At 46.3% G+C, this 15683-nt stretch overlaps 1 protein-coding gene across 1 annotated transcript in view; it reads right to left on the minus strand.

Annotated features, from left to right (window-relative positions):
• The window catches only part of METAP2 (methionyl aminopeptidase 2), a 33591-nt gene extending 24193 nt beyond the window's left edge, over window positions 1-9398 (minus strand). The window contains exons 1-2 of the mRNA XM_037884901.2: window positions 9048-9398; window positions 7732-7836 (exon numbers count right to left, since the gene is read on the minus strand). Coding sequence (XP_037740829.1) covers window positions 7732-7836; window positions 9048-9204 — 262 coding nt within the window. The 5' untranslated portion in view covers window positions 9205-9398. The remainder of the gene's footprint in view (window positions 1-7731; window positions 7837-9047) is intronic.
• Between the last annotated feature and the right edge of the window lie 6285 nt (window positions 9399-15683).

The raw sequence follows: 15683 nt of genomic DNA on the forward strand, positions 1-15683 counted from the left end.
ACTGCTGATAGCGTATCTCTGAATAGTTCCTTTATGTTGGTGGCATATTTAAGAAGTGAATCAATGAAAAAATATGAGGAATTTGTTAGAAACAGAATACTTTCCATCCCAAATCCCATTCTCTGAATCTAGCTAACATGAGGCCTCTGCAGAAAAGGGGTTAGAAAGAATCATATCGGACAATACAGCTGGAAAGAAGTGACTACCACTTTAGAGAACCGTTACTTTCCTTTACCAGAAAAAGAAAAACAGTGATGACAGAACTCACAAAAGTCAATGTGGTGTTCACCACATAAGTTGTGCAGAAGATATAAATGACAGGTACCCCAGGAGTGGGACTAAGATTCATGGTACTCCTTCCTACAAATTTTCAGAGCTTGAAGAGAGAGCAGCACATGGCATCAAAGCAGCAAGAAACAACAGCCGGAGAGTGATTATAGCATGGTTTGACTCTATCCAAAAATAATATTTACTTAACATGATGTGGCTACATCAAATAATGTTTACCTACTCCATATGTGCAAAGATTATTTAACATTGTACAATATGTTTAGCTGAAGTGCTGATCACTCTGCACATTTATTTGCCCACACCTTCTAGATTGGGGCGGGCAAACTTTTTGGCCTGAGGGTCACATGGGGTTTTGGAAATTGTATGGAGGGCTGGTTAGGTGAGGGGGTCGTGCCCCCACCCCCGGACTCCTGCCCCATCCAAACCCCTGTTCCCTGACAGCCCCCGCCCCATCCACAACCCCCCGCTCCCTGTACCCTGACTGCCCCCTGACCCCCGCCACCCCATCCAACCCCTCCTCTCATTCCTGACTGCCCCCCCTCCCCGGACCCCTGCCCCCATTCAACCTCCTGTTCCCGCCCCGACCCCTATCTACACCCCCGCCCTCTGACCACCACCCTGAACTCCCCTGCCCTCTATCCAACCCCCCCATCCCCCCCACTCCCTGCCCCCTTACTGTGCTGCCTGGAGCACCGGTGGCTGGCGGTGCTACAGCTGCACCGCCTGGCTGGAGCCGGGCCACGCCACCACCTCCACTACGCAGCACAGAGCACCGGGTCAGGCCGGGCTCTGCAGCTGCGCTGCCCCAGGGGCTCACAGCCCTGCCACCCAGAGCATTGCGCCGGCGGCGGAGCAAGGTGAGGCTGTGGGGGAGGGAACAGCAGAGGAGGGGCCGGGGGACAGCCTCCCGGGGCAGGAGCTATGGGGCCGGGCACGAGTGTCCCGCAGGCTGTAGTTTGCCCACCTCTGTTCTAGATCCAAACACTAGCTACTCCCAACTCTCCATGTTTTAGTTACAAAAACTGATTCCAGAAGTTGTCTCAATTTCTTACAAATATAAAGTGTTGCTATTTTCGTCATATTTACTCAGAACCCCATATCTGCTCATCTATAAAAATTGACAGGGCATTCCTTGGACAAAAATTGGAATCACTAGATCTCCATGCCTTTCAAATGGCAAATGATTTATGTAAAATGGTCAATGTAATCTGAGTTGTTAAACAGATTGGTGATTTTTAGATCATTGCAGCCCTGCAGTGGGTGTAGATTTTAGTCCGCAAAAGAAAGTCCAGTTTCTGCCTTAAGTATCTCATTTTAGCATCTTTAAGGATGTCTTACAGATACAAACAGCTTGTTGTTTCTGCTTTCTAATCTGTCCTGCCAGGTTCTCAATCAAAAATGTATTTAGCATTTAGGTGGTCAATCTCTCCGAAGAGCCTGTTCTTATTTCTTTCAATCACAATAACTGTGTCACATTGATCTTGACCTTGAACTGTGCTTAATCCATTAATGCCGTATCAGAAAAAGTAGTAGCCTTGGCATGTAGTTCACTAACTCAAAGTCAGAGCATCTTCCAGGTCCCTATGCTAACCACTGCAGACACTGGCAAAATTCAAGAGGTCAGTAGCTAATCTTATTCACTTGCCAGTTAATGTCTTACCCTGCACCCGTCCACACGACAAAGCCATTTACTTCAATTAAAAGGCTCTTAAAATCGACTTCTGTACTCATCCCCCGACGAGGGGATTAGCGCTGAAATCGACCTTGCCGGGTCGAATTTGGGGTAGTGTGGTCGCAATTCAACGGTATTGCCTCCGGGAGCTATCCCAGAGTGCTCCATTGTGACCGCTCTGGACAGCGCTCTCAACTCAGACACACTGGCCAGGTAGACAGGAAAAAGCCCGCGAACTTCTGAAACTCATTTCCTGTTTCGCCAGCTTGGGATGCTGCAGGTGAGTGCAGAGCCCATCAGCAGAGGTGACCATGCAGAGCTCATCAACAGAGGTGACTATGATGGAGTCATAGAATCGCAAAAGAGCTCCAGCATGGGAGGTATGGGATCTGATCGCTGTATGGGGAAATGAATCCGTGCTATCAGAACTCCGTTCCAAAAGACGAAATGCCCAAATGTTTGAAAAAAATCTCCAAGGGCATGCAGCACAGAGGCTAGAACAGGGACCTGCAGCAGTGCCGCGTGAAACGTAAGGAGCTCAGGCAAGCCTACAAAAAACCAGAGAGGCAAACAGCCGCTCGGGGTCAGAACCCTAAACATGCCGCTTCTATGATGAGCTGCATGCCATTCTAGGGGGTGCAGACACCACTACCCCACCCCTGTGCTTTGACTCCGTCAATGGATTATCACGCAATAGGGATGTGCATTTTGGGGACGAGGAAGATGAGGAGGAGGAGGCTGAAGATAGCGCACAGCAAGCAAGCGGAGAAACCATTTTCCCCAAGAGCCAGGAACGGTTTCTCACCCTAGACCCGGAGCCAGTACCCCCCGAACCCACCCAAGGCGGGCTCCCAGACCCACCAGGCGGAGAAGGGACCTCTGGTGAGTGTACCTTTGTAAATATAATACATGGTTTAAAAGCAAGCGTGCTTAACGATTAATTTGCGGCCAGTACAGCTACTGGAAAAGTCTGTTAACGTGTCTGGGGATGGAGTGGAAATCCTCCAGGGACATCTCCATAAAGCTCTTGTGGATGTACTCCCAAAGCCTTTGCAAAAGGTTTCTGGGGAGGGCAGCCTTATTCCGTCCTCCATGGTAGGACATACTACCATGCCAGGCTAGTAGCAAATAGTCTGGAGTCATTGCATAACAAAGCATGGTAGCGTATGGTCCCGGTGTTTGCTGGCATTCAAGCAACATCCATTCTTTATCTCTCTGTGTTATCCTCAGGAGAGTGATATCATTCATGGTCACCTGGTTGAAATAGGGTAATATTATTAAGGGGACATTCAGAGGTGGCCGTTCCTGCTGGGCTGTTTGCCTGTGGCTAAACAGAAATCTTCCCCACTGTTAACCACACGGTGGGGGGAGGGGTGAAGCGATCATCCCAGAGAATTGGGTGTGTGTGGTGGGGGGGAAGGAGGGGTTAGGTGGGTTTGTGCTGCACGTTAAACCAAAAACCGCAGCCCCTCCTTTTAAATTGCCAACCCATTTTAAATGGCCAACCCAACGGCTGTTTGATATGGGAAATGAGGGTGCTGCTGTTTGAAACCATTCCCACATGTTATGAAGGTTAAAGAAGCCAAAAGACTGGCTTACCATGGCTGCCTGCAAGCCGAATTCTGTTGCCCGCCGGCCCTGCGTGTGTGATCTCTCTCACCAAACCAGCAGACCCTCAATATAAGAGGCAAAATGCAACCTTGTACCGAATGCACATGTGCTATGTAATGTTAACAGCAAGGTTCACTCGAAAAGAGTCTACCCATTGTTCTCTAAAATGTGTCTCTAACTAATACTCTCCCTTTTTTTTCCCTCCCGCAGCTGCAAATGTTTCAACGCTCACACTACCATCGCCTTCCCAGAGGCTAGCGAAGATTAGAAGGCGAAAAAAACGCACTCGCGATGAAATGTTCTCTGAGCTCATGCAGTCCTCCCACACTGAAAGAGCCCAGCAGAACGCGTGGAGGCAGACAATGTTAGAGTCCAGGAAAGCACAATATGAACACGAGGACAGGTGGCGGGTTGAAGATAAGTGGCGGGTTGAAAATGATAGGTGGCGTCAGCTTGCTGACAGAAGGCAGGAGTCAATGCTGAGGCTACTGGAAGATCAAACTAATATGCTCCGGGATACGGTTGAGGTGCAGGGAAGGCAGCAGGAGCACAGACCGCCGTTACAGCCCCTGTGTAACCAACCACCCTCCTCCCCCAGTCTCCCAAGAACGCAGTGCGCGGGGGGGTCCTCCGGGCACCCGACCACTCTATCCAGAGGACTGCCCACGCAACAGAAAGCTGGCATTCAATAAGTTTTAAAGTGCAGCGTGGCCTTGTCCTTCCCTCCTCCTGGGCTACCTTGGCAGTTATCCCCCTATTTGTGTGATGAATTAATAAAGAATGCATGAATTTGAAGCAACAATGACTTTATTGCCTCTGCAAGCGGTGATCGAAGGGGGGAGAGGAGGGTGGTTAGCTTACAGGGAAGTAGAGTGAACCAAGAGGTGGGGGTTTTCATCAAGGAGAAACAAACAGAACTTGCACACCATAGCCTGTCCAGTCATGAAAGTGGTTTTCAAAGCTTCTCTGATGCGCACCACGCCCTCCTGTACTCTTCTAACCGCTCTGGTGTCTGGCTGCGTGTAACCAGCGGCCAGGAGACTTGCCTCAACCTCCCACCCCACCATAAATCTCTTCCCCTTACTCTCACAGATATTGTGGAGCACACAGCAAGCAGTAACAAACAATGGGAATATTGGTTTCACTGAGGTCTAACCGAGTCAGTAAATTGCACCAGCGTGCTTTTAAATGTCCAAATGCACATTCTACCACCATTCTGCACTTGCTCAGCCTGCAGTTGAACAGCTCCTGACTACTGTCCAGGCTGCCTGTGTATGGCTTCATAAGCCATGGTATTAAGGGGTAGGCTGGGTCCCCAAGGGTAACTATAGGCATTTTAACATCCCCAACGGTTGTTTACTGGTCTGGGAAGAAAGTCCCTTGCTGCAGCTGTTGAAACAGACCAGAGTTCCTGAAGATGCGAGCGTCATGTACCTTCCCCAGCCATCCCACGCTGATGTCGGTGAAACGTCCCTTGTGATCCACCAGTGCTCACAGCACCATTGAAAAGTACACCTTTCGGTTTATGTACTCCCTGCCTTGGTGCTCCGGTGCCAAGATAGGGATATGGATTCCGTCTATCGCCCCACCACAGTTAGGGAATCCCATTGCAACAAAGCCATCCAGTATGACCTGCACATTTCCCAGAGTCAGTACCCTTGGTAGAAGCAGCTCAGTGATTGCATTGACTACTTGGATCACAGAAGCCCGCACAGTCGATCTGCCCACTCCAAATTGATTCCCAACTGACCGGTAGCTGTCTGGCGTTGCAAACTTCCACAGGGTTATCGCCACTCGTTTGTGAACTGTGAGGGCTGCTCTCATCTTGGTACTCTGGCGCTTCAGGACAGAGGAAAGCAAGTCACAAAGTTCCATGAAAGTGGCCTTATGCATATGAAAGTTTTGCAGCCACTGGGAATCGTCCCAGACCTGCAACACTATGCAGTCCCACCAGTGTGTGCTTGTTTCTCGGGCCCAGAATCGGCATTCCACCGCATGAACCTGCCCCTTTACCACCATGATGTCCACACTGCCGGGGCCCGTACTTTGAGAGAAGCCTGTGTCCATGTCCTCATCACTCTCCTTACTGCGCTGCCGTCGCCTACTCGCCTGATTTTGCAGGTTCTGGTTCTGATTCTACATATACTGCTGGATAAAGCGCGTGGTGTTTAGAACTGTCATAACTGCCGCGGTGATCTGAGCGGGCTCCATGCTTGCCGTAGTATGGCGTCTGCACAGGTAACCCAGGAAAAAAGGCACAAAACGATTGTCTGCCGTTGCTTTCACAGCGGGAGGAAGGGGGACCAGATGACATGTACCCAGAACCACCCGTGACAATGTTTTTGCCTCATCAGGCGTTGGGATCTCAACCCAGAATTCCAATGGGTGGCAGAGACTGCGGGAACTGTGGGATAGCTACCCACAGTGCAATGCTCCAGAAGTCGATGCTAGCCTCGGTACTGTGGACTCACTCCGCCGACTTAATGGTCTTAATTGGGGACACACACAACCGACTGTATAAAACAGATTTCTAAAAAATCGACTTCTATAAATTTGACCTAATTTCATAGTGTAAACAGCCTCAGAAACACAATAACTATACTTTCCATTATCTCAGATGAGCTAAGCTGCCAGCCCAATTCAGAACGCAGAAGAACCGTAGTGAACACTTTCCGAACCCTTCTTCCCATCCAGTGGGCAGTGTTAGGATTACCCAACTGTGGAGATGGCCAAAAAATTGAGTATTTTTTTTTTAAAGAAAAACTAATAGGAACAGATTTCAGGCACAGTCTCTATGCTATTTCCCACAATTACACAGATTTCAAGTGGTGTGAAAAGAATGGGTCAGGCAATGGGCCAGAGGCAATCAAAAAAATTCTGATATTTAACTTGTGTATATTGTAAAAGAATTTACAAGTAATTTGTACAGAAGAGAGGGAGAGCATTATTTCAGTGATAATACCACCTTAAATTTAAGGTTAACTACACTGTAAAAGAGACAGAGCAAAATGAAATTCAATGTACTAGTTTATCTATGAAGAAAAACACTCTCCCCGAGATAAAATATCCAAGGATTCTAATCCCCCCCCCCCCCAAGGAATTCCTTTCACTGTGAAGCATTCACTATTATTCTCACTGAATTCTGACTCAACAGCAATCATCGTAACAACGTACACATTACATTAACATTAATATTCCTTTACCCCGTCACCTGAAGTAAGCCATCAGAAATCCAGTTTTATCAGAACATAGTACTATGAACAGCAATTAAATGGACTTGGATACTGTACATACATTCAGAATCAAAGGTTATTGTCTAGTACTATATGCACCAATGCAATTGTTTTTTCGTCTTTCTACTAAGTGTTTTTGGATACTAATATCCAATTTCATATGTTCTGAAACCTAAAGCTCCAGAGGTAGTTTGCCAAGAGATGAATTTAAAGATGATCACTTTAGGATGTTGAGCCAACTTTAATGATAATTCAGCACACAGGTGCTAAATGCACGGTTTTATTACATACAAAAATGAATTTACTAAACAGGTTAATTCTATTTGATTTTCAAACATGTAATATGTTTATAAGATAAGGTATGTTTAAATTCAGATTAGAAACAAAAAATGATTCACAAACTACTTGTTTAGAATCCATATTGGCAACAATCAAAAGTGTGTACCTGTATTGCAGTGTGTTTCATATTTCTTTAGTTGGGTTTCTGTGCAACAACTAGGATTATAGGTAGAATTTTCTTCAGTGACTAGAAATACACACGTTTTATAATAGTGTCTTATTTATTTTAGCATCTCCTCAGACTCTTCCTCCAGCATTCCCCTATATTATTTGTTCTATATCAGACTAAAAGATCTCTTTTGTGGTATAAATCCATAAGGACAAAAACCAGCTACAACTTTTGCTATCAGCTTGCACAATATGTTTGTCTGAAATTTAACCTCTTGCTCAAGTAACATAATGTTGCTTAACAGTGAATGAGGATAGCAAATTACTGAATATGAAGAAAAGATACTGCAAATATACAACTTTGCACGAAAAAAATTACTTAAACTGGAAAAAACTAGACAGCTGTAGAAAGTACAATTTCAAGCACTTCATAGACTTTCATTTTAGATGTTAGAAAAACAAAAATGTTACACTTGCCTTCATCATCATCATCTTTTTCCTTCTCCTCCAGTGTTTGTTTATCCAACTGTTTTGCTATATCATCAAGAGCACCTTCTAATTCTCTCTCTGTTTCTTGTTGTCCTGTTTGCAAGATAAAGTGTGATTTAACACAATAAAATGGCTCTGAATTGTGATATAAAAACCAAAAAAAATTATCTAAATATTTTTGCCACCCTCATTATGAAGATATCAGAGCACTTCTCACCTTTTCTAAAGTAGCGAACACGTAATAACAACTCTTAGGTACTATGGTGACAGGGGCCATTATAAAAACCTGCACATAAAGGTAAGATTATCCAATAGTTCAAATAACTACAGTTCTTTTCTGTCTGTATAACTCTGCTGTCCCTAGCGCCAGCCTGCTCCAGGGAGATAACACAAGTGTTATGAAAATAATGATAAACACGAAGTATCTTCATCTCTAACTTCTAGCCTGTTAAAAGAAACTCAGATTGTCATTTCCTTACGCTATTTGCACAGAGTCACCTCAGATCTCTATGTACAATATTTGGGAGGTTAGCAGGGAAAGGCTCCCTCCTGTGGGATAAACTTTAAGGCAACAAAATTATGCTCTTTATCTCTGGCCATAGGGGTGGATATTGCTGTGTACAAAACAGCATTCACAATCTCCCTGCAAACTGTCCCAGAAATACGCTGCGAGCTGAAACATACAGGAACTTTCTCTCTCACGCAAACGTATGAGCAACCAACAGTCCCTGTGCCAATGCTACGACTCTTTCCATCTTTACCACTATATTTTGAGTGATCTTCAGGCACCTCACATCACCCGCCTCAAAGACAAGCAACAGGAGCAGAGAGAGTGAGGGAAACAACAGCAAGGCCACAAAGATACTAGCCAATTACGGTATCAGTCTCATCGTGGCCCACCACTGACAGACTGACCCCAGAGCAGACTTCCCCGTCCCAGTGGCAGCCACGATCCCAGAACCCCCTCCCAGATCAAGGAGAGACTTGCCCCCCAGTCCCTTCACAGCTACACACACACCCCAACCCCCCCCTCCACGGCCGCTTCTCGCACCCCAGCCCCACCCACAGACGGCCCCCAAAAGCCGCTTCACGCGCCCCGGCCCCGGCTGCCCCCCGCCAAGGCGGCTTCACTCCCGAGCCCCTCCCGAGGCAGCCTCCCTGTCACACGCCGCCGCCAAGGAGGTTCGCCCCAGTCCCCCCACACTAACTCTAGCCCCTCCCCCGCCCGCCCGCCGCCGCGGGGCCCTGCCCGGCTACGCTCCCTGCCCGCGGGAGGGTCTCCAGGCCCCGCTCCGGCCCCCTACCCGCGGAGGCGGCTTTGCCCTTCTTCTTTTTCCGCCGCTTCTTCTTGGCGCCTTCCTCGGCACCGGGCCCCACCGCGCCGCCCTCCGCGTCCTCGGGCTCGGGCTCCAGCAGCAGCTCCCCGTTCAGATGCTTCGCCGCCTGCTCCGCGCCCGCCATATTGCCGCGGCCTGACACCGACGGAGAGCCCAGCGGGACCGCCCCACGCCACCAGCGCCGCGCTCGATGGTACAGCGCGGGGCATGCCGGGAAGGCTCGAGACCGGCCGCCGGGCGGGGCGACGAGACGCGTGCTGCTGGGAGGGGAGGGAGGAGTCTGTGCGCGTGCGCGTGCGCGCGCTGCCTGTGCGGGGCTGCTCTGCGCCCCCTGGCAGCCTGGGGGCTTTGGAGGGGGGCCTGCCCCGGCCACCTCCGTCTCCCTGGTGTCAGCCCCGACCCGTAGCACATCGGAGGAAGACTGTGTGTCGACGGGGAAAGCGTTTTGACACCGTTTGACCAGGCGCCCCTCCCCATACCGTGTTCTGAACACTTATATGGCCTGCAGAAGTTTTTCAAATTTCAGAGTTGCGGCATCTTCCTTCAGTCATGTTCCAAGTATTGTCACCTCTCTAACCCACCCTGGCAAAAACAACCAAACCCCACCACCCTGATCCCCCTTCCCCTGCTTTGTTGTCTTGCGCTGTATGGCGACTGTACATAACATTTGGACAAAAAAAAAGGCCTGGTGGAGCCATCTTTCAACTCCATTGCCATTATCTGAACCACTTGCGTGACTCTAGATACGTTCAGAGAATTGGGCTTCTGTTCGGAGGGGATCAGGGAGACAGGCTGGCAACTCATTGCAAAGGAGAGTGGTGTAGAAGCCAATAATGTGGACACTACTGTACGTTCCCCCACAAGAATCTTTCAAAGGGATATAACAGAAAGCAAAAGGCTATACATATAGGAGCAGTTCCTACTCAAAGGGATAATTGTTATGAATAAGTTCATAGAATCACAGAAGATTAGGGTAGGAAGAGACCTCAGAGGGTCATCTAGTCCAATCTCCTGCTCAAAGCAGGACCAACCCCAACTAAATCATCCCAGACAGGGCTATGTCAAGCCTGACCTTAAAAACCTCTAAGGATGGAGATTCTACCACCTCCCTAGGTAACCTATTCCAGTGCTTCACCACCCTTCTAGTGAAATAGTTTTTCCTAATATCCAACCTAGACCTGTTCTCTGCAAGTTGAGACCATTGCTCCTTGTTCTGTCATCTGCCACCACTGAGAACAGCCTAGCTCCATCCTCTTTGGAACCTCCCTTCAGATAGTTAAAGGCTGCTATCAAATCTCCCCTCGCTCTTCTTTTCTGCAGACTAAATAAGCCGAGTTCCCTCAGCTTCTCGTAAGTCATGTGCCCCAGCCCTCTAATAATTTTCGTTGCCCTCCACTGAACTCTCTCCAATTTGTCCACATCCTTTCTGCAGTGGGGGGCCCAAAACTGGACACAATACTCCAGATGTGGCCTCACCAGTGCCAAATAGAGGGGAATAATCACTTCCCTCGATCTGCTGGCAATGCTCCTACTAATGCAGCCCAATATGCCATTAGCCGTCTTGGCAATATGGGGACACTGTTGACTCATATGCAGCTTCTCGTCCACTGTAATCCCAGGTCCTTTTCTGCAAAACTGCCGCTTAGCCAGTCGGTCCCCAGCCTGTAGCAATGCATGGGATTCTTCTGTCCTAAGTGCAGGACTCTGCACTTGTCCTTGCTGAACCTTGTCCGATTTCTTTTAGCCCAATCCTCCAATTTGTCTAGATCACTCTGGACCTATCCCTACCCTCCAGCATATCTACTTCTCCCCCAGTTTAGGGTCATCCACGAACTTGCTGAGGGTGCAATCCATCCCATCATCCAGATCATTAATGAAGATGTTGAATAAAACCGGCCCCTTCATTAATGAAGATGTTGAATAAAACTGGGGCACTCCGGTTGATACCAGCTGCCAACTACACATCGAGCTGTTGATCGCTACCTGTTGAGCCCAACAATCTAGTCAGCTTTCTATCCACCTTATAGTCTGTTCATCCAATCCATACTTTTTTAACTTGCTGGCAAGAATACTGTGGGAGACCGTATCAAAAGCTTGCTAAAGTCAAGATATATCACGTCCACCACTTTCCCCATATCCACAGAGCCAGTTATCTAATCATAAAGGCAATCAGATTGGTCAGGCATGACTTGCCCTTGGTGAATCCATGTTAACTGTTCCTCATCACCTTTCTCTCCTCCAAGTGCTTGAAAATGGATTCCTTGAGGACCTGCTCCATGATTTTTCCAGGGACTGAGGTGAGGGTGATCGATCTGTAGTTCCCCGGATTCTCCTTCTTCCCTTTTTTAAAGATGGGCATTATATTTGCCTTTTTCCAATCCTCCGGGACCTCCCCCGATCGCCATGAGTTTTCAAAGATAATGGCCAATGGCTCTGCAATCACATCCCTTAGCACCCTCGGATGCATTAGATCCGGCCCCACGGATGGCTCAGCTTTTCTAAATAGTCCTTAATCTGTTCTTTCACCACTGAGGGCTGCTCACCTCCTCCCCATACTGTGCTGCCGAGTGCAGCAGTCTGGGAGCTGACCCTGTCTGTGAAGACCAAGGAAAAAAAAGCATTTAGTACTTCAGCTTGTTCCACGTCATCTGTCACTAAGGATCCCACCCTTTCCCTGACCTTCTTTTTGTTGCTAACATACCTGTAGAAACCCTTCTTGTTACCCTTCACATTCCTTGCTAGCTGCAACGCCAGTTGTGCTTTGGCCTTCCTGATTACACCACTGCATGCTCGAGCAATGTTTTTATACTCCTCCCTAATCATCTGTCCAAGTTTCCACATCTTGTAAGCTTCCTTTTTGTGCTTAAGCTCACCGAAGATTTCTCTGTTAAGCCAAGCTGGTCACCTGCCATATTTGCTATTCATTCTACACATTGGGATGGTTTGTGCCTGCGCCCTTAATAAGGCTTCTTTCAAATACAGCCAGCTCTCCTGGACTCCTTTCCCCCTCATATTAGCCTCCCAGGGGATCCTGCCCATCAGTTCCCTGAGGGATTCAAAGTCTGCTTTTCTGAAGTCCAGGGTCCATATTCTGCTGCTCTCCTTTCTTCTTTTTGTCAGGATCCTGAACTCAACTATCTCATGGTCACAGCTGCCCAGGTTGCCACCCACTTCTACTTCCCCTACCAATTCTTCTCTGTTTACGAGCAGCAGGTCAAGAGGAGCGGGAGCCCTAGTTGGTTCCTCCAGCACTTGCACCAGGAAGTTGTCCTCAACAATACCGTATCTAATACTTAGATACAGTGGGTGAGGTAATATCTTTTATTGGACCAACCTTACCCACCCTGTCTCTCTAATATCCCAGGACTGACATAGCTACAACAACACTGCATACAACAATTATAACACTTAGAGCTGTTATGCATTTTATAACTTCAGTATACTGAACAAACTAATTAACCCTCTCTGATGGGTCTTGAGGTATCTAGGACTGTGAGTCACCTTTTTACCCCCTGCCTCTACGAAGAGGGAATCTTGCCTGTGGCAGATTGTTGTTAGCTCCCTGATACCATCAGCCTGTCAGCCACTCAAACACTCTGTTCTGGCCTATGCCAGCCCGGATGTTGCCTTGCAAGTTAACAAGAGGTGCACCCGAGTCCCTGAGTCCCCTTGAACCTGAGTTCCCCTGTGATATCCAGCCCCTGACACTGGCTACATCAAGGAATCCAGATCCCCTGCTCCCAAAGAAACAGCGTACCCCAGTTTACCAGGTGAACCTTAAATCACCACTTATATATAATACACAGACTTATAATAAAACTAAAGAAGGTTTAAGTAAGAATGGCGGTTCCACTAGAAACAATAGAGAGTGATGGAAATAAATGGTTACTATGAAATGAAATAATAAAACGTGATCTAGGGCCTACACTTATTAATAGTTACCTTTCTTAGCTAATAAGGTAGCTTCCTCTCCAAAGTTCAGTCTCTTGCCAAGGGGGCTGGTTTCACAGGAACTAAGATCAAATCTTTCATTTGACCACTCAACAAGATGTAGTAAATTAGTACTTAGTAAATGCACTCACTTAGTAAATGGACGAAGAGTGTCTTTCTCCACACTGTTACATATGATTCAGTCTTTTGTCTTTATTCACAGACCAGTTGATCCCCTCTCTGTTATAATATGCCTTTCCCCTCCAAGTGGTTTTGGTTGTTTGTAGTTGTCTTTGCTGGTTTTCCATTGACTGTTCTGGGATCAGGCAAGAGTAGACAATTGAACCGTGCACTACATCACCGGCTGACCTGAGAGGGGTCGTAACTGCCTCCCACTTGAATCATTACTGAGACATACAATTTGCTGGTGACTAACTTTTACTTCAAGTCATAATAAGGTATAGTTTTCAATATAGTTACATTATTGCTGAAATATTATCCATACACACATCTCACAATGATTATGAGTATTGATAAGTTACAATCTTTCAGTACCTGTCATGGATAAATACCACGGTGTTTAGGTACAGTAGTGTATTAGGTATAGTGAGTTGTCGGCTCTGAGACAGGAGTTGCTTGGAAAGAGCAATGAACCCTTAGCCTCACAAGAGCCTGATTTTAGAGTGAGAAAAGTGAGGAAGAGAAGTTAAGTAATTTGCCAGAGTTCACATGGAGCAAGAGTTATGCACAGAGCTGAGATTAGTATACCCGAGATCCTGGTTTCTAATCCTGTTGTTCAGAGGGACCACTAGTCCACCCTATCTTTCACAGTGACAGACCAGATAGACTATTCCACATACAAAAAAATCTTTCCATTGTTTCTATCGCTATAGCCCTTGTCCACCCACCATTCTTGCTTGCTGGGGATGGAAACAATGTGAGGGAAATGCCATACATTGAAATTTGTAGAATTCCCACATTCTTTGCTTGTAAAACACAATATAGATGTAAAGTAGTATAAAAACAAAAAGGGAGAACAGCTGTGCTGCCATTCATCACAACTTGATTAATTAAGTCAACTTTATTCCTGATACCAGTAGGCCTGGTCTACCCACAGTTTTTGTACTGGTATAACTATGTCAGTCAGGGGTCTGATATTTTTCATACTAGAATATTATAACTATACCAGTACAACCCCTAGTATGGACAGAGTTATGCTAGTAAAAAGCTGCTTCATGACAGTATCATTTGTTTCCCTTCCTGTATGGGAATAAAGTATACTGATATAAGCATATTTATACTTGTATAACTGTATCCACTGAAAGTTGTACCAGTATAGTTAAAACAGTACAACTTTTGTGTGTAGACAAGGCTGCTAACTTTTTAACACTGTTCCCATTTCTGCTATTCTGTTATTCATGTTCCCTTATCAGGATCTCTGCAGTGTGTAGCTGATTAGGGTAGGCCACAAAGGATCAGCCTTTCGTTTTATTAACAATATATTGCATAGCTATATATATATATATATATATATATATATATATATATATATATATATATATATATATATAATGTTACTGCTGCCTCGGACAGCTTTAATCTATTTCTTTGCTGTGTGGTTTTCTAATTAGATAGGAGGGAGGATGCACAGAGCAGGTGTTTTTTGTTTTTTAATCCTGGCCAAGCCTTCATTTTTATTTATTGTTTTTATTTGTGCATATCATCTATATTGTGCCTATTATAGTCCTGCGGGTCCATACCCGTGTTCCCATTTTCCAGTACTTTTTTTGTCTTTCAGCTTCACATGTAGCCATTGTCCCTTCTGGGGAGCTGAGGGAGGCAGCCATGTGGACTGGGACAGATGCACTGAGTGGTGCTCCCTATCCTGCTCCTTAATTGTTCGTAAGATTAGGAAATTTTCCAGCCCATTTGTTTTCACAATTACATAGCAGGGGTTAGAGATAATGGAGGTCTGCAAGTTTATGGAAGCCCAGTAGGTCAGGAGGGGACTAGAGAGGAGGAGATGATATTGAGCAGTGGTGGAGAGAAGAAAAAGTGAGAGTAATAACAATGCAGAGCTGAAAATCCAGAGCATGAGAACACAAGCCACGGTGAATAAGGGAGGGGGTGAGAAGAGCAAAGCAGCACATGTGTGATAGGAGAAAGAATTAGTGGCAGTAGTAGTTTACAAAGGTGACAAGAAATGAATACAAAAATAACAGAGGAAATGAAATATTGTAAAGAGTTAAAACTGCATGACTAACTCATTAGTGGCAATAAATGGCAGGATGGCATGAATAATAGAAGACTGTAAATGGGAACCACATTTTTAAAATAGAAGAATTAATAAAGTGATATAAAGAAATGGAATTGACTTAATAAAGTGATAACGAATCACAAATATGTATCAATAACTGTATGCTGGAGAGCTTGTCCTGCTCCTTTGGGACTGATCCCCAAGGTTTAAGAAGAGCTCAGTGCTATCCACATCTTGAGGGATTCACTCACCAACTCGCGTTTGGGCCCTTTCTCCGTTAAAGTCAGTCTCCTGTTGTTCGTGTTTAAATTGCGTTATGTTAGATAATCCTGTGTTTTGAAATATGACATTCTATTTGACAGTAGCCAAATAAAATGGATGGTAGAGCCAGTGTAGAGTCTTGAGAAAGAAATACA

The sequence above is a fragment of the Chelonia mydas genome, chromosome 1, assembly GCF_015237465.2.
Source record: "Chelonia mydas isolate rCheMyd1 chromosome 1, rCheMyd1.pri.v2, whole genome shotgun sequence".
NCBI classification, from domain to species: Eukaryota; Metazoa; Chordata; order Testudines; family Cheloniidae; genus Chelonia; species Chelonia mydas.